Source organism: Cariama cristata, unplaced genomic scaffold, assembly GCF_000690535.1.
Source record: "Cariama cristata isolate BGI_N322 unplaced genomic scaffold, ASM69053v1 scaffold5095, whole genome shotgun sequence".
NCBI classification, from domain to species: Eukaryota; Metazoa; Chordata; class Aves; order Cariamiformes; family Cariamidae; genus Cariama; species Cariama cristata.
This window is the reverse complement of record NW_009618030.1, coordinates 157,673-177,659: the sequence shown is the minus strand read 5'-3', so window position 1 is coordinate 177,659 and position 19,987 is coordinate 157,673. Positions and strand designations below refer to the sequence as shown.

At 41.7% G+C, this 19,987-nt stretch overlaps 1 protein-coding gene across 1 annotated transcript in view; it reads left to right on the top strand.

Moving 5' to 3' along the window:
* The window catches only part of DAAM2 (dishevelled associated activator of morphogenesis 2), a 179,171-nt gene that overhangs the window by 51,526 nt on the left and 107,658 nt on the right, over window positions 1–19,987 (top strand). The window contains exon 2 of the mRNA XM_009700695.1: window positions 5,296–5,498. Within this exon, the coding sequence (XP_009698997.1) occupies window positions 5,325–5,498 (174 nt within the window). The 5' untranslated portion in view covers window positions 5,296–5,324. The remainder of the gene's footprint in view (window positions 1–5,295; window positions 5,499–19,987) is intronic.

The following is a 19,987-nucleotide window of genomic DNA, read 5'->3' as shown; positions in this document are numbered from 1 at the left end:
TTTGGTGGTGGTGTTTGGTTTTTGGTTTTGTTTGGGTTTTTTGTAGAGTTTTTATCCACTTATTCCCAGGTGAAGACAGAGAAAGTGTTGTAAATTAATATTTCAGAAGGGAAAAGTCTCTTACAGTTCTTTAGCTTTTTTTGTGTTGATAAGCTTGTATCAGGTGAGAGGTATTGGATTTGTGGGCATTAACAGACTAACATTAGTGGTCATTAGTTGTCCAGCACATCCTGAGCGTCCTTAAAGTATTAAAAATAAACAGATTTTTGACAGACACGTTGCATTAAGTAGGTTCATGGGTACAGTTACACCTGAGAGTCTTCAAATAGCCCTTGCCTTTTCTTTTATTGCAGAACATATTTCCTAGGCAAATAAATGAATAAAAATTAAATAAAGTATTAGTAATATATAATACTATGTATATAGCAGGAGAAAATCTTTAGGTCTGTGGAATGTTTTGAAATTTTCAGTCATCTCAGTTTTGAAGGGATGGTGTGTAGAACAGACTGGCCCTGCTTATTTTCCAGGATTTTCTTTCCTGTGATCTGTTGATCCACTTTGGGTCTGTTGCCTCCCTGTCCAACACAGCAGGCAGGTGTGCTCTTCAGGAAGGGCCACCCTCCTTCCTGAAAGAGGTTTTAACTTTGTGAATTTAAAATAGTTGGTTATTTTGTTGCTGTCTTGTGGCCTTGGAGACCAGGGAACTCCTTAATATGGTGACAAATCCAAACCAAAGGAGTTGGGTTACTACTGCAGGTGCGACAAATGGATTGCTTGCCTGCTCCCTTTCCCCATCTCCTATGCTTCAATTGCCTTATGTTGCATATGACTTCTGTCACATCACATGTGACATATATGGAAAATTCCTATGATAATTGGAACATGCTGTGAAGCTCATAATTTTATCATCTGTGTACTGAAGAGGCAACGTGGTCCAGGGAACTGAGCATAGGATCAGTACAGAGCTCTTTAGCTTTACTCAGTGTATATATGTTGACAACTTTGAGCATGGTGCTTATTTTCTCCATTTCATCATCAGTAAGTGATGATGAAGGTAGCTATTATAATACCAAGAAGTTCTGATGGTTTATTATTTAATAGTTGGATAACCTAGAGATTTAACTTGGGACTTGGGTTTGGGGGGTGAGTTACCTTATATTCCAAACCAGTCCAAATTCAGGTTTCTTTCTACTTCTGTGGTAATACATCACGTTTATATGCTTCATCTGCCATAGAGAAAGATACAGGTTTACAGGCAAATGGAAGTGATTTACTTTGTTTCCTCTCCTGTTAGCATAAACCAGTGTGGACCGTGATTCTGCATCATACATCTAGTCCCATGCTTTCCACTCAGGTGAGAGCTGTGGCTATATCCACCGACATTATGTGTCTGTTGATGATCAGTGGAGACTCAGCTCTGGAAGTAATTTTCTTTATTTAAGTTACAGTTGCTCTCCAGCTGTTCTCTGTAGTGAAGGACAGGACAGTGAGGTAAAAACTATGATAATCAGCCCTCTTGCACAGGAGAGTTGCTGGCATAGCAGTTGTTTCAGGTGTCTTACTGTTTGTGCCATGTTGCTTATTTAGGATAAGTTTGTGTGAAAATTATAATTTCTGAGATGAGAATGAAGAACAGAATGAGACTGAAGAAACAATTTAGAACCTGCAATTGGAAGAGGATCCTCGTGTGCAGTTAGCATGGATTCCATCCCATGAGGCTAAACCTTCTGATAAGACTTGGAAAAATTGCATTAGCTTAATTATATTTGGTCACTGGGCCAAATGGTTTAGAAATGAACACGTATACCCTGTCAGACAAAGAGGACGTTGTTATAATTAGACCTTGGGCAGAGTTCCAGACTGACTCCTGACCTGACCCGAACCACAGATGAGGCTGGGAAGCAGGAGGGGGATTGCCATGAGGAGCGAGTGTGCGGTTAGCTGCTGAAATGACCACAACTTGTTTGTGTTGTGCAAAAGGATAAAACAGTGTAACTGGGAAAAGCTGTGGGAGGGAGTTATGTGTAACAGTGGGCTTCTCTTCAGAGGCAGATTTCCCATTGATTCTCACTGGAGGTATATATAGAAATAGATACTTGCACATGTTTCATTTTTACGATTGCTTTACTTGCAAGAAGTTGAAAAGCAATAGAGCTTTTATTAGAATAAACCCCCCACCTTCTGTTATTTTCATAATTTTTATGACAGTTTTGTTATCAATTACCACTCAGAAAAATGAAAGATATTCTTTTCTTCATTTTCTTTGTTACCTCCCCCACCTCTCCCCCCTGGCCCTGTCCTTTGAAAGCACATTTTCGCCAGATTTGGTTTTTGACAAAGAAAAGGCAAAAGTGAGAGAAAGAAAAGGAAAAGATTATTAATTTGCAGGCTATTAGAAAATGTTTATTTTGTTTAAAACTTTGTCCACTGACAAAAATCAAGTTGTAGTTTATTCTTAAATAGCATAAACAATGCAACTTAAGTAAATGCCCCTCAGCATCCTGTGACTGGTAGGCTTAATCTTTTGAAAGGCAGTGCTCCCACTTAGAAATATCATTCATTCATTCTGTGATTCAACTCTAAAATACCTGTGCTGGCTTCCTCTAGCAGTCCTCAATTGTTCTTATTTTAAAAGCATCTAGACACCTGACGTATCTACAATTAGGGTCTTGTAGCAATACAAAAGTGCCATTTTACCCTGCTGTGTCAGTATGAATTTCCTGCATGCTGCTTATAGATGGACCTGGAAAATACCAGTGTTAAGAGTATGAGTTGTGCAATGGAATGATGCTTTGTGAAAGCAAGGCAATACAAGGCTGCTGTTCATGTGAGCTCTGCGTGCTTTTGCAGAGTAGTAAAAGCTGAGGAGCTTTGCTGAGTTTCTCAAGTATGGATCCCAAGGAGTGGATGCTAATTTTGTAAAAACAAACAGAGACAAGCAGTAACTTGTGTATTTTTCAGCATTATGGATGAAGAAGACCTGGAGACTGAGTGTTCACCTCTTCTGTGAACGTGCTTAAGATGAAATCTGAGTGATGAAATGTCAGTACAGGACAACATGTGGTGCCATGACCAGGGCAGTACTTACCCTGTAGAAAATGTTGGCCTTCATATCCACTCATGTAGTACTCATTTCCTGGTAAGGTACCTCTTTTGGAGGAACGCTTACCAAAGTCTTGACCTAAGCTCATAAAGGAAGATGTTATGGTCCTATCACTTCAATGTCTCAGCCAATTTTTCCAAGGAGGATTAATTTTCTGTCACCCAGAAAATGCTGGTCCTTTGCCTGTTGGTGAGGAAGCCTCTAGACAGTGAGCCAGAACTTGGTTACAACTGAATTAATGCAAATGTATTTATATTGTATGTAAATCAGTTTTGTCTTATTGATTTGAGTTCCTTCCAAAACAACGTTTTGTCAAACTAATGAGTTCTAACCTCATCCATGACCAGATTACCATAAAGGACATTGCACTCAGAGTAGTCCTTGAGAAGATGGTCTGTGGTGGACAAGTTCAACTTCTTCCGAGGCTCTCTTGTGAAATCTTTTAAGAACTGAATCTCTTAAGTCTCCACCACTGAGAGGAAACAGAGGTTGCTGTGCACATCATTGTGCTAGATTTGAGGGCATTTTGGTTTTGTTGACTGAAGCAGTGTCAGAGACTGGTTCCAGGGTTAAGTTGACCTTTGTCATCTCCCAGTGAGAATCCAGTGTTCTTATGAATGTGCTTTTGAAACCAGCATCACCCTGCCCTAGCGAGTCCTGCTGAGACATACCACCCCTTGCAGAGTTGGCATGGAGAGCAAAGGAAAGTGAGCATACCAGAAACGGTGCTTGGTACCCGCTCACTTTCCCTTCAGCTGTGTGACAGTTGCAGCTAATGCCCCTCCAGTGCATAAGAGAAGGTACTAGATAAATTAATCAGCAGGTAATTAATAAATTAATTGGCAGATTATTCCTGCCAAGCACGTACTGCCGCAAGGGTGGACACAAAATGTCACTGGAGAGCTTCTGTGTGCAGTATGCTAAGTCCCACTGCAACTCCTGTCCTAAAGGTGCTTTTCCTAGCACAGCTACTTAGTCTCTACGAGAGCTCAAAGCAGCCTTGTTTTGGCAGGCAAACAGAGCCAAGCATTGAGGGGCAGGTTAGGGCAGCAACTGCTCCGATGACAAAGCTCAGCTGTGTTGCTGCTGAGACAGCATCCAGCATCCTGCAGTTTGGTTCACCTGCCACCTCCCTCCCTGCTCCCCTGCCCTGTGCCCAGGGAGCAGGGCTTTAATTATTTACTCTCTGAGTATATGGCTTATTCTGCAGATTAAGTGAAAAAAGTGAAGTCCTTAAAAAATATAACACAAATAAGCCCCTGAGCTGTCAAACAACAAGTCCCTTAAAAGGGCAAAATATGCGGCTCTCCGCACTGTACAGATCCCTCCTTTCAAGCTGCTGGCAGGAGTCTTCCTGTTTGGATGGGCCGCTCACGAACGGTGTTGTGTGGTGAAATCAGTCACTTCCCAGCTCCTCCTTCAGGCCTCCTTTTGCCTCCCTTTACACTCCTGATACGAAAGCCCCTCAAGCCTGGGTCCTGTCAAGATGGGATCTGGCAGCTCAAATGTAAATCTGAGCGCATGCGTTAGCACTGTGCAGTTTCTCCCCTGGATACATAAAGCAGCCCAAACTAGTTATGTGTGTTTGAAAACAGGATAGACAAAACGGTCCTACTGTGATAGTCCTGGCCATAAAGGGATAAGTGAGTGTTTGGTGGTCTGGCTCCAGAGTGGTAGAAAATTGATTTCTCCTTCATTGTTTCATTGTTCATTTTATTTTGACCAAATGGGATACCTTTGGAGAATTCTTCCATTTATTCTGGGTAAATTCTCCAGTAAATGCTTTTTGCTTCTGGTACTTTGGTTCCTTTACTGTAGCAGTGAGAGAAAAGCCAATATTGGCATTCAATTGTAGCATTCAACCTTGGCTACTGAGCATTACTGATAAATCTACCTGCTGGGAAATCCAGCACCGAGTTTGCAAAACCTTTTCAGAAACTTTAAGGGAAGTGATTCTACATTGCCAAGAACATGTTAATACCATTATTCTATTAATACCAATGTTAAAGTTTAGCTACCTTGTCTAGCTTGAGTGTTTAATTTGCTCTTTCGTGTCTCCGATCCTTCTGTCCTCTTCCAGCTGTTACACCAGTGATAACCATTGTAACTGCAGAGAGCTGCACAGATCCAAGAGTCTTGATTATCACTTAATGTCTGTTGTTTTTGTGTTCTTTTTTTTTTTTTCCCTGCAGAACATGATCAGAAGATAGCATCATACACCATGATCATGGCCCCCCGGAAGAGGAATCGTCATGCGTTGGGATTTCTTTGTTGTTTTGGGGGTAGCGACCTCCCTGAAATCAACCTCAAGGACAATAACCCCCTCCAATTCCTTGAGTTTTCTGTACCAATCCCACCAGCAGAAGAGCTCAATGCCAGATTCTCTGAACTTGTGGTAAGTTTCTACTGGCAGATTGATACATTTTAGGGGGTGGATGAACTCTTCCCTTCAAAGGAGGAGTAAAGGGACTTAAGGGACTTATTACAGATAGGAGAAAATTGTCTATTAAAGCTTTTTTTTTTTTCCCTCTATGTTTCTATGACCAATTTCTTGGTGGGAGAAACATGGCAAATGACAGGATGGATGACAGTGGCATTGGGTATAAGTACAACAAAATGCTTAAATATGCTTATTTATTCTCACAGCACTATGCAATTCTCCAGGTGTAGGATCGTTTGTATTAGAAGGAACCTCTTAAGTTCTCTAGAGGACGAATCCTTGACAGTCAATTTCTTGTTAACAACTTTGGGATAAAATCTGCTGTATAACACAGTACAGTGGAAAATCTTAGGTTTTATGAGTCTATAAGATAAGGACTATACCGTTCTGTTGATGAGTAGCATACTGCTGGTGAGGTATAAGAATCAGATGACCATACTAATTATGTTTTGTCAGCCAGCTGCCTCTGAACCGTGAAACGGTGCTGTTGCAGCAACAGACATAAACAGGAAGGGAAGCAGTTATTTTAGAAGAACTTTATTGCTTGCTTTTGTGGTAAAATGTTGCATATTCCAGTAGCAGGCACTTGCTATTCATGCCTGGCATCAAATGACTTTGCTATCTTTGCCCTTTTGTTGAGCCTGCATGCAAAATCCAGGCAGAGGTCATAGAGCTGTGATGTTTTGCAGTCTGCATCATAAAGGTGATGCCCATTTGATGCAATTGATTAGCTAACTCATTACCGCTCTGAGAACAGAGGTTATATTAAGTGAGGTAAGTGTACATACACCCGAGTGGTGCTATTGAGATGAGGAACAAATCGTGGATCTCAGAATTAAAGGAATTTGCTAGTAATCTTTCTACGTTACGCTTACAACATTAGCCCAGCAAGTTCTTGTCCATTTCCATGGCTCCAAAGTGCTATAGCAATGAAAATAACCATATAATTTGGGTATGCAAGTGGAAGTTAACATATGGGCAGCTATAGTATGTCATACCAAACATAGAGACAGCTATAGTTTGTCAGATCAGTGGTCTGACAACCTGCCTCAGGCTTCTGTTTCAGGATGGGTTCCAAAGCAGATGCCTAGGGAAGAATATAAGATGTAGCCATAGGGTGGTCTCTTCCACGATACTCTCCAACTCTCTAACAATTTTCAGCTCAAGGACTTCCTCAGCCAAAGTTGCTTTCTGCTTACATAGTAAATTGGTATGTATTTCTTTTCCATCAACTATTTCCACCTCCCCTAGCACCCATGACAGTTTTTTAGCATTTACAGTATTCTATGGCAGGAGTATGAAAAGGAGTCAATAAGATTTGTAGCTGTTTCAGGAAGAAGAGGGTGTGCAGCAGAAGAGTCTACTTCCTTCTGACTAAGTAGCACATGAGGAATCTCCTCTTACAGAGGTATCTCACAAAATCATGGTTTATATTTAAAAGTCAGTTTGTCTTTTGTGTGAGACTACTTGAATTCCTCTTGGAAAGGGTAGCTGGCTGACTGGAGAATTCTGCTTGGTGACAGGTATCTCTCATGAGTAAGAGTGTTATCTGCAATCTGCTCTGCTGTCAATTTATTTCTGAATGCTGCTTAAGTATTGGTTTTCACATGCAAACTTTAATTGCTGTATCAAAGTTCACCTGTCTCCAATACCAAGATCCGTTGAAGCATTCAATCCAGCCTTCCTGAAGACATCACCAACAGATGTGCTTTGCTCCTAAACTTGGTTTGCTAAAACTTGAGCTTGTTTACCTTCGGGTCATAGTAAAAAACCTGTTTTAGTTGCTCCTGGGCTTTTGCTTACTGAGGAGGGCATCAGTTTCCATGAGGAGTTTGAGAGTTTGTAGGGGTATTAAGGGTGCTTTTAGCTTTTTGTTTTATGTCTGGCAAATACCAGTGTTCCATGTCAGTGTGGCAAAACAACTCACAGCTGCCTTATGGAAGTTTATTAAACAGTATAATTTATAAAGTTTTTGGTGCAAAATTTAATGGCAAGCATGTATGATGATCTGTAAACATTTTTTGCCCCAGATGTTTGTGAGTTGTTGGTTTACGCTATAACTCACTAAATGTGCTGACAACCTGTAACTGACGTATACATTTCAAACAAATGAAACCATTGAAATGAAAATAGATCATATTCCTGTTCTTGTATTTAATGATAGTAGCCTAGCCATCATTACATGACAAGTGGGCTGGGAGAGAAAAGTTCTATTTTTCAGAAGGTTAATGGTGTGTATTACACATTTTTATAAAACACTCTGAGAGGATGGGATGCTTGTCCATAGGAGTTCCTGGGTAGGCAGGTAACAAGAGACCAGTTAAGGGCTTTACGAGTGACAGAACCTAGGCTACAAACCAGGCTGGCAGAATGCAGAATTTGCCTAGAAGGGCTAGTTTGCCCACAGGTCCGGATTAATGCATGTTCTACGAGACACTAAAATAAAACAGGCTACATCTGTATTGACGACTCAGATGAGATTTTAATTGGATTAGAAAGATTCAGTCTGTAAATGCACCAGTGTAAATCAGCGACCTGGAAGTGCCTGAGAGGACTCTGTGCTGTGTACCGACCTCCCTGCTGCTTATCCGTCAGGGTCTAGTCTGGGTGCACTTGTACTATATAAAAAACAGATTGGAGTGTAAAGCCTTTTGACCCAAATCCCCAAGTGAAATGATGACACCAACATCATCTGAGATCTGTAGTGAGAAGAGCATTTGTGTTAGCTCCCTGAAGCAGGCCCAGAGGGTATAACCTCATCTTGCCATCTGCTCTACAAAGGGTGTAATGAAACATTGGTGTGCTTGAATGAATTTTTAAAAGCCTGATTTTTCCCCTTGTTGCAGTTAAAATCTGGGGCATTTTCCCACAGAAGAGTTAATGGCAAGAAGAGTTCAGCCTAGCTGTGCTGGAAAAGCCTCCCTGGTGATGAATTTTCCAGTCCAGTAAATATTCAGTATGTTTCTACCTGCCTTTCTGAGGAAAATGGACATTTTGAGGGTCAGAAGCATGTCTTCTCTTGTTCTTGTGGTCCTTAAATTAATATCATGAAAAGTGAATTCGGAGATTTCTATTTTGCAAGAGAACGAATTAGATTGAGATCCTTCATTTGTGATGAAGACCCCTCCAGAGCTTACAAACTTGCCTATGTAGACTCCAAGCTCAGACAAACACACATCTATGGGCTGCTTTGTTTGGGGGATGCACCCAGACCAACCAACAGAGTAACAGCAGCTGCCTAACTGGACTCTGACCAAGGCAGTGGTTGTCAAATGACAAGTTGATGCTGATTTCAGCTGAAATATCTGCTCTTGATGCCACTTAACCAGAAAAAACAGTTCTAGGATACATCCCAGGCTTTTGTGTTACTTGAGACTGGATGTTGTGTTTAGGCCTTGTCTCCTCAATTAGAAAATTAAAACAGAAATGGTTACTCCTGATACAGGCCAAATTCAGTCTTGATTTATTTCATTGGGTACATGTGCAGAGAGTAGGTCTGAATGAAGACTATGGCTCAGGGTAATTTGGTCTGATTTTATTTGGGCTAAGACAGAGGAAGACGTACTGGCTCTCAGGCTATCTGCTGACAGTGATTGCTTGGGACAAACGCAGTGGTAACAGTACAAGTCCTTATCGGAAGTCTAGATGCAAAAGACACAAAACAAACAAAAGTACTTCTGATCACAAGCTTTACCGCTCCAAGGGCCACTTTTGTGCACCCAACTGAAAGAGGGCAGAATGGCTGGCTTTAGTGTCTCTCCTTCAACGAACAGGCAAGGAAGGAAATCCCTAGAGAGCAGGGTGTGTGGAGTGGTCCTGTACCTCATAAATTGTAAAATTGGCCCTACCTGACCATCAAGGCTGTTCTAGCCAGCATCCCTTCTGCTCTTTTCCTCAGTCTTTCTTCTCAGCTGGCACTGTGTATACTACCAAGTAGCAAAGTGTTGCTGCCGTTGGTGGTTTATTGGCGGGCACCAAGCTGGTTTTGTGCTGGCTGACGAAAATGGCTGTGCTAAGCACATGTGTTTTTCCTTGTCCAGATTTATTGACTGAGCAGGAACTGCAGAATAATCTGGAAGAACTATTGCAAGACAAGGGGAAATAATTTGTTTTGTGAAACAGCTTCTCCATGTCCTTGTTCATATTTGTTACCAGCGGTGTGTTCTTGTCACAGTGGATTTTTATTCCTTTTGCTCAATATTAGAGTCCTGGACTCTTCTTGTTGGTTAAGGGTAGTGTGCTGCTTGACCCTAAAGATTTTGCCATCTAGATCTCTCTTACGTCAGCAACCTGACACCAGGTGTGAACTCAGACCATGCCAAGAAGGGTAACTTAAATGTTGGCAATTCAGTGAAAGCAGAAAAATGTGAAGAATGCTAGCACAGAGGAAAGATTAGTGTAAAGACTTTGTGCTTTTGTTGTTTCCCTTTTTGTTTCTTTTATTGTTGGCTCTGTTGAGATGGCCATGGTATTTGAGAAGGTGGCATTCAAGATTGTCTGTTTTAGGATGGAAGGTCCATGGGAAAGAAGTGGGGGAAAGGTGCATGGGAAAGTCTTTTGAGTTGCCGTTTTCAAAGCTGATCATATTATTATAGACTCCAAGCTTGAATGAGTTACCTGCACCACATTAGATTTTTACACTGAGAAAGATTTGAGAAATGCTTACTGTTACCCGTTCTTAGTCTCGGCTGCCTTTGAAGCATTCTGGTATTTAGCTCAGGTGGGACATTAACTGGATTCTTCTGTCATGGTTTGTTTCTCTTATGTTGCATTTGAACCTGTTTCCTTTTTTAGTTTTGGTTTGGTTTTTTTTCTTTTTCTTCTCTTACCTCAGAGTTTTGTTGACTTTATAGATTCACAAAAGCTTTTTATCCATATTACTCTTTACCGTCCTCCCAGGCTTTTTCAGAACAAAACTTTAGATCTTATGCTGCCAAAATATCTATTAAGTTACATTATTTACAGTTGAGGAGCATCATAAATACTTATGAACTCTCTATATTTGAAAGCTTCGGAATTATCCAGCATCTCTTCTGGCCTGCCTTTATGTTTCTTCTCATCCATTGAAATGACAGCTCCATATGAGGTCCCATCATTCTTTAGTTGCTGAAAGAGGTAGATTGCTGCTTGGGTGAGGTAATACACACTCTTGTCTCTCTCTCCCTCTCTCTGAAGAGATCTAGTTTTCTGACCCTACTGCAAACCCCCAGATTTTGTTGTAAAGAACATGCACATGGAACTGCTATGTGTTCATGAACAATGAGGCCACTGGAAATCAAAAATGTATTTTTCCTTGTAGTGTTGCCTGAGTGCAATGAAATGAAGATGGAACAAAGTGCTGAATCAAAGGCTCTGTCCTCTCCTCAAGCAGCAAACACCTTCAGTATGTTCAGCCCACGCTGCAAACCATGTTTGAAACCTTAACCTTGGTTTCTGTCTGCAGTGCTCTGCAGCACTAACTGGAAGAACATGGAACTATGTCCCTTCCTGACATAACCCTAAATTCCACTCTTAGTCTCTCACCTTGTCACCTCTGATCCCGTAATATTTAGTAGTGGCTTTCACAGCATCACAGTTGACTATAACAGCAAAGAGAAGAGAGAAAATGAGGTTCATGTCAATTCCTTCTCCTTCAGTCTCCTTGGAATAAGAGCTTTACAGAGGAAATCTCATGAAGGTGAAAAATATGAGGAGATGTGGCAAGAGAGTCCAAGCAGCACAGGCAGCAACTTGGTAACCTCTGTGATAATTTCTGTAACTTTAACTAGAACTTTTAATGCCTTGTGCCACCTAAGGAAGGAGGATATCTAGACCAAGACGCCTGTTGCTTTGCTGTACCTTTTACTCTTGCCTTTTTACTCTGTCCTCTCCCACCACATGGATCTCACTTGCTTTTTCCTGCCCATTTAGCTAATTCCTTCCTAAGTAAATAAGTGTCTTCATCTTGTCCTGAAACAGAACTATGGAATTAGTGTGATATTTGCTGCTGTCACATGTTTTGCTGTATTCTCTTGATTTCTCAACCCTCCAGGCTAGTGGTTGCCAGCACTTCAGTCCCAGAATGCTGAAGAATGGGAAAGGAGTTGGTTAGTGTACTCTGAGCACGAGCCAGCCACGTAACTGGTATCTTTGCTAGTCCTCTCAGGACAGAGACAAAGGAACAGCAGGGTCACCAGGGACACTTTTCTAGTAGCATTGGATAAAGTGATCAATAACAGGAGTTTTGGAAAACTCTGCTCTTTGCTTACTCTGTGACATCTCTCCACATCTGTTCCTTCTCTACCTTCACAGAGAATAAAATTCAGTGATTATAGTCTCTATTCCCAGAGGAGAGAAAGTTGAAGAGAAAAGAAAGAAAAAGGAGTTTCCTGTTGAAAGAGATTAAGGTACAGCATGGACGTGTCTGAAAATTCATTTACTTTGTTAGAGGAAGCAAAACAATTTCTGAACAAGGCATCAATTTGGCACACACTGGATAACACACCTTCATCAAGAGCCACAGGGAGATGAGATCCAAACCTAAATAACTGTAGCAGTAGTTCCCACTGCAAACAGCTGACTTGGAAGTAGCAAGTTTCCTTCATGGTAAGTTCTCCCTTGCAGGCCATTTAATGTAATCGATACAACATAAACCTCAGATAAAATCTAGACTTCACCACATTGAATAAGTACTCCCATATATCACCAGTCCCATTCAAACTTGCCAAGTCCTAGCTGTGGCAGTGTTCCTGAGGCCCCTCTTTGGCTCTGTAACCTGCAAGAGTATTTATGGGCTAAAAAGTACAAGAAATGCCTCCATTGTGCGCTTTCATGTGAATATAGACAATATATGTCAGTATATATAGGCACAAGAGGGCATCAACTGTGTTTCTCTGTGTTTGTTGATGGAACTGGAGAACAGAGTTCTCTATCTCTCCTCCTGATCCCTTGTAATATTTCTGGGGAACAGATATGCAGAGTTGCCCATTCTGTCTCTTGGCTCCCAGTGTGGAGCACCTCCTTCCCAGAAAAGTATCATCCATGTCTGAAGCTTATTTAGTTCTTAGTTTCTCTGTGAAAGTTTGTGGCTTAGAAAGACATACATTTTAGGTCCTCACTTCAAACCCCAAACATGTGCCATGTGTATTGATAACAGTATTTAATCACATTTAAATTCAGGCATCTTACCAAGACTTGAGTATTTCAGTTTCAAATTATCAGTCTTTTGAGTCATTCTATCCTCTTACTGAATTCTTTTGAATATGAGGACTTAATTTCTGTGTCACTTGCCTTGCATGTAGATCATTCTTTCAGACTACACCTCTGACGGGCCTGTGGCTTTGAGTTGTTGATCAATGCAAATTTCTCCGCAACCATAATTTAAAAGTGTCTCTATGCTCTTTTGCCTATAAGAGGAAGTTCTTTTATTCCCTGTGCCCATCCTCTCTGTGCTTTTCTGTAATGAATGGTTGTACCTAATCAGTCAGGAAGGTTGTGTAGTGCCAAATGCAATCAAGATCTGGAGAGGTCCTTCATTTTTATTTGCATATGATGAGCTCTGACTCCAGCAAACTAGGCTTTGCTGCCCTTGGCTCAGTGAGGACTCCCCACCCTAATTATTGCTTCCTTTCTTGCATTTAACGAGAATGCACCAGTGGAGGCTGTAAGAAAATGCTGCTGATGAGACTAAGCTGGGTTTTTCATGACCAAAGGCTCATATCCAGGAAGCAAGGCTTAGCATCACCATCTGAGTAGAAGACACTGTCTCGGAAGGCAGAAAAAAGCGAAGTGTTGAGGCAGCAGATTGCTTTCCTCACTGATGGAGGCCAGGCCACAAAAACTTTCCTTTCTCTTGGGTTAGTTTATAGTTGTCAGATTGATATTTTTCATGCACTCAGATGCACTTGTCTTCTATTATAATAATGGCAAAAGTACTGGGTGGTTTAAGGTTTCTGAAGCAATTAGGGGACTGAGGCTTGGGAGGCAAAAGCTCTTCATGCTTCATGGTATCCCAGTCTGTCTAGTTATGCACAGATGTTCCTTTATGTGCAGCACAGTTCTTCAGTCCAAGATTGTACATACCCAGGATACGTTTTTCCTTTTTAATCGTCCATATCCAGGATACCTTTTTTCTTTTTTCTTCCTGTGCTTCAAAGAGAGATTTTTCATAATACTGGGTCTACTTTATGTGTCCCACATGCAGCACATGTGTACAAGTCCCTGATTTTGGCCTAACATATAGCTACAAGCAGCTTTCTATAGTTACTCAAGTCCCAGCACATAAGAGGTATTATATTTTGAGTTTCGTGGCAGAAACAACTCCCCCCTTCAGACACTTGTCTACATACGGAGCCCTGTGATAGTGACAGGCTTGTGGCACTGAGTGCAGCACCAGCACTTTCTGTCTCTCAGCTCCCTTCCAGTGGGTGCAGCTGGTTGGCAGCTCCCAGCTCCCCGACCAGCTGTGTAAGAAGCAGCAGTCCCTATGCTGCAAACCTGTGAGACTCAGATGCTGTGAGAGGAGTGTGAGATGGGGGCCAGGTCTCACACGCCAAGTCTGAGAATCAATAGGCTTGTGTAAACGCATGTAAATCCAGAGCTGGTCTTACCCACCAGATTTTGGGTGTGAAGAAGCTGGGGTGTTACCAAGGTACCTGTGTAGTTATAAGACTTTGATGCCAGGGTACATTGTTCCGTAGATCTTATTGCTTTACTATAAAACTTATGGACAGATAGTTAAATGATGTAAAGCAGTTCAGTTCCACTGAAGACAGTAGTGGAGTTATATCATTCTACGTTGCCTGAAATTTGGCCCGTGTGGTATTTTCTGTGTCTGTGGTGATTGTTCACTTTTAGATATTGTAAGCAGAGCATAGTGGCCGCCTTCCTGAAAGATAGGGAAGGTTGTGGTCATGGTTGAAATATCTGAAGGGAATGTTTGAGTGTGTTCTGAGTATGATTTCCTTACAGTAGATGTGAAACGCCTGAGAAAGACCTGTTTACTGCACTTGCTTTTGACAGAGTAATCCTGATGTTCCCTGACTGAGGAAATGCATATAGTCCTTCTAGGGCTTAAGAGAAGTACTGGATTTTGGAAGCACAGCAGATAGGTAGCTTGGGCTGCAAAAAGAGGGGAAAGAACAGATCCTGCCACTAGAGAATGGATGTGCTAAGATGTCAATCTTGTGCTTGGAAGATGTCATTATATCCTATCCCCTAACCCACAGATAGGGTGCATATGTGTACTGTTCAGAAATCTTGTCTCCACATGTTTCTAATACCTTGTTAACTGATATGATAACATCTTTTTTTTGGCATAGCTGCAAGTGTTAGGCAGCATTACGTAAAAAGAAAAAAAAAAATAACCTAAAGCTCTACTGTGGCCTTTTTCCTTAGTGAGACATCATTAATATTTGAATGGTTTTCATGTTCCGTTATGACTATAACGAAGAGTCAGGAACTTTCTGGATTGAGTCTGCAAGCTGCTGAAGTGATAAAACACTGAGATTATATTGATAGCAGGAGTCATATTTGCTAGCTGGTAATATCAAATTAATTTATCTTTATTTCAACTTTCTGGAGCTTTTCTAGCTCCATTTGGATGGATACAGAGTAGATAATTTCATACCTTCATCCTAGAACTGAACCAGTATTCTCATACAGTTCCTACCACTTTGACGCCTGCTGACTTAGAGTAACAGGCTCTGCCCTCTCCAGTAGAAATAGAGTCAACAGCAGTAGTACAGGGATGTCCTATTGCTCTATGCTTTGAAATCACTTTCCTGAGTATAATTCCTACCCTTCTGCAGTTTCTATCCTTTCTTTACTTCTCTTTATTAGTACCTTATGTTGGTTAGAGCTATGTTAGATGACTTATAAACCTATTAAGACCTTATTCCTCATCAACTAGAGAGGATATTTGAATCTAGATTTGGTCTGCTGAGGAGAGGTGGGAGACTGTTATGAAACAGATCAGAAAGGTAATTTGGGATAAGAAGGTGCCACCTGGAGATGCATCTGGGAGAAATGGCAGAGAAGAGTACTACGTCATGCAAAGAGAATGATGGCCAGATTGTAACTGAACAGGAGATTGCAATATGGAAGGACAAAGTTTTCCAAAGCATTGAAGAAAAAGACACAACAAATGAAGTAGCTGTGGTGCTGAAGGGAGAGAAAAGACAGATTGTAAAGATGGAGATGACATGGGACAAATGCTAGGCCAAGATGATCTTTTGACTGTGGTTTTGGAGAGAAAGAATCATAGAATTGTTATGGTTGGAAGAGTCCTCAAAGATCATCAAGTCCTACCATAGAGCTTGCACATTGATGAAAGGAGGTTGAGTGACAGATGTCTGTTTCTTCTGCAGCTCATAAAAAAAAATGGTCAGATCTAAGATGTTGTAGGAGGTATGATTTGTCATTTAGCCTGATTTGAGCAAGAAAGGGGGACCCAGATCCCTGTGATGATGAAGATCTTATAAAATTTGTATCAAAATAGCAATGTAAAAGTAACCACCTGAAGCTGGGGAAGCAGTGACATTTTCCAGTGAGGAGGAAAGGTTGTGAAAAAGGATGGGATGCAAGTGTTTTGCAGGATAGGAGTTACTCCTATGGAGGTAGAGTGTAGCTGAGGTTTAGGAAGAACTGCTAACAAAATAAGATAATTGAATAGAGAGGTAGATAACAATTATGAAGGATTGTTTAATGTGTTGACTCAAATTAATTTCTGTATTTGCTCATCTAGCAGCAATTTATATCAGATATAATGGTTACTCAGCTAGTGTATCATATAGCCTAAGGAGAGTGGGGGGAAAGAGTTTATAATTATGTCATGCCTCTGTGTCCTTCTTTAGGTGGATTGTGTCTTCAAACAGTACTCAAGGTTGTTTATCATTCAGGGGACCTGTTGAGGTAATCTGGGATGGCTCTTCTAGTGCTGGAAGGAAATGACCTTTTCTTGTCATTTGCCTGGTCTGCAAGACTCCAAAGCGGGGAGCAACAAAGTGCCACAGGCGAGGCTGGGTGGATGGAGTAGCACCTTTCTGAGGTACAAGGTTTTCAGGTCAGCAGTTTCCTGCCACTTTCCTCTGCACAGGGTAAGGGGCAGCTTTTGGTGTCAGTAAACACAGGAGCGGCCCTTCTGCTCATCCCTTCAACATCGGGTGGGAGCAGCACATGGAAGACACGTGCCAGAAGGTGCTTTTTCTGTCACTCATCACACCGCGCTGCGTCCACAGCTGCTCTGTCTTTGGTGTGTTTTGCCCGGAGGAAGTACAGACAGATGCCTTCCACCTGGCACTGGAACACCATTGACCCAGAGCTTTTAATGCTAGGAACCTCATTTTCTGTGAATGAAAAAGTCTGTAAGCTTGCTAGGAGAAAAACATTTCAAGAACATTTCGTCTTTTTCCTAGGTAGCTTTACAAGCTTATTCAACTGATTTCATGCCTTTGTGAGTTTGTATAGTAATTCGTGAGTTTGGAATAGTGATGCTTCTTAAACCAGTTTTAGTACAGAACTGTAGCCAAATTGAAAAGGTTCTGAAAAGATACAGCACATGTAAGTTATAGGCAGTACAGGAGTCTTCCAGTAGCAAAATGTATTTGATGATCTTGGGAGCAAATGTCTACTCCTGTCACAGACATTACCCTGCTCCTATCTACTTGGGTTTTTTTAAGGAGAATCTGATACAAGACCCTAAGGCCTTCCTGGGCAGACTCTCTCATCTTTCACATGTGGACCCAATGCTGCATGCAAAAGGACCCGGGTCAACATCTGTATATTCTATGCACTTCTATACTCAAATATTTAAGGGTGTCTTTTTATTTTGCAGTTTCCCATAATTTGTTGACTGCATAAAGGGAAAGGCTGCCCAGACTATAACACAAACACCTTTTGAAAAGAGTTTAGCAGCATGCACATCAATGTTATGCAATGGTTTACTAGGTGGAGGTCTGAAGAATAATTTGTCCAAAGAAAACTACAAGGGGAAAGCAGATTGCAGTTTCCCAGTTTGGAAGGGGTCCAGGGAGATCCCTGAGTCATGGAAAATCCATTGGGATTTCTTTAGTGGCTGTGTTTCAGCATTACATCTTGTATAGAGAGCAACAGCTGGATGAGTTTGTCTGTCGGTGTAAAGTTGTTGGCTTCTTCATTAATGATGTGAGAGAACTTTTGGATTACAAACACTTCACCAAATAGCAAACGCAATTATTATTTGTTGTTAGGAGATGAGTTCATTCTGCAAGGCAAATGCTCATCCTTCTCTTATTCCTTTTGCTGTATTTTGTGAAAGTTTCTGCTGATTTTTTTCTTAGAAATATTCAGAGAAAAACGTCTTGGCTGGTGTATTCTTAAGCCCAGTGATGTCAGTGCAGTAGTTGCTGTTCTGATTATCAGAATACTTGAGCAATGAGACAGGACAGGGTGTGAGTGAATAACCAAATACACTGTCATGCCTTCAATTCAGTGTTTGACTATGGAAATACTTGGTTTATGTGAGTGAAGAGCATGGTGAAATTGCCCTCCGCCTCACCTCAGAGGAGATAACAGAAGCCTCATATGTGAGTGTTCTTCTAGCCGGTCTGGACTGATTAGTAGTAAATACAGCTTATCTCCATTTATTGAAGTAGAAGTTAACAATTAGCAAAAAGGGGACTGATGGACTGCTCGGTCTATTCTGTGTCTGAAATCTGTACTGTAGACTGTAGAACAAGCCTGTGTTATATATATAATATAAACTGTCTAGCCAAGAGGTTTAGTCTCTGTTAGAATTTAAAACAGGTCATTTGATTAATATTTTGCACTGGTGTAAATCCAGAGTAAGTCCACTCAGTTTAACAGAGTTAGGGACATTCTGATCTCTGGTTTGCACTACTAAATCTGGAGTAATAATTCAGAAAGCAAGAGAACTAAAGCCAGCTTCTGGTTTCACTTCTATCTGTATAATCCTGAAGTCGTGCCAAAAATTACTTTGATTTATTGGAGTTCCTTTGAGTTTACCCTGCGTATAAGTTTGAACATGTGTGTCTGAGCTGCGTAACCAAGGCTCGATAAGAAGTTAATTTTGCTCATTAAATTCTTAACCGACCTCTCAGTTCCTCTTGCCCTTTTACATAATATTTTATCAGAGATTTAAAGGTCAGCCAAGCTCTGACTTACCCTTATTTTCCTCCATAAGGGCATATGGCAAATAGGATGCACACAAGAGGACAAAACTGGGAGGAGAGGAGTAGGTGGCACCGACGGCCCTGGAAATTCAGCCTGCCTTTGGCACAGGGCTGCAGCAGCAATTCCCAGCCCACATTTTGAGGGTTGAGCCAGCAGGACTGTGTTTGGGCAGGAAGCGATCACAGAGGTGTGTGCCTGTGTGCTTTGGCACAGTCCAAGCTCTGAATTGCTCCAGCCTAGGAACCTCCTCTGAACTCATTAGTATTAAAACAGAACAGAAGAGACTTTGTAGGGAGGGAGAGGGTGGGGAAGCCGGAAAGGTAGCAGTTTAGACGGCAGTTTCCTAATAACCTTTCCCACACCTACCTTCCCATACAGGGAATCATCTAAAGGACCCTGGCATGAAAAACGAACCCTGACACAGGGAGGGGCAAGGGAGGGGGAAATGAGGGGAGGAGAAGGAAAGGAAATGAGGGGAGGGGAAAGGGGACTGTGCTGAAACAGCAGATTTTATTGTTATTTAGTGTTACATGTGGTCATACTAGAAGCTCTGTTAATATACTGTGTATAATCAGAATGTGGAGGTAAATATGGTACTTGCCCTAGAGGACTCGCAACCTGTCACAGTAAAAAGACATATCAAGCAGAGCTTTAACTGTTTCAGTTCTGTTTGGTCTTTTCATTTAGTTGGCTGGATAGTGGAGTACAGAGCATACCTATTGACTTTCCAGATCATAGAATCATAGAAAGGTTTGCTTGGAAGGGACCTTAAAGATCATCTCATTCCAAACCCCACCATGGCCAGGGCCCCTTTCCACTAGACCAGGTTGCTCAAAGCCCCATCCAGCCTGGCCTTGAACGCTTCCAGGGTTGGGGCATCCACAGCTTCTCTGGGCAACCTGTTCCAGCACCCCACCACACTCACAGTGAAGAATTTTCTTCCTTATATCCAATCTAAATCTATCCCCTTCCAGTTTAAAGCTATTGTCCCTATCACTACATGGCCCTGTAAAAAGTCCCTCCCCAGCTTTCCTGTAGGTCCCCTTTAGGTACTGGAAGGCCGCTCTAAGGTCTTCCCGGAGCCTTCTCTTCTCCAGGCTGAACAACCCCAACTCTCTCAGCCTGTCTTCACAGGAGAGGTGTTCCAGCCCTCTGATCATCTTCGTGGCCTCTGGACTTGCTCCAACAGGTCCATGCCCTTGTGTTGGGGACCCCAGAGCTGAAGGCAGTACTGCAGGGAGATCTCACGGAGCAGAGTAGAGGGGGAGAATACCCTCCCTCAACTTACTGGTCCC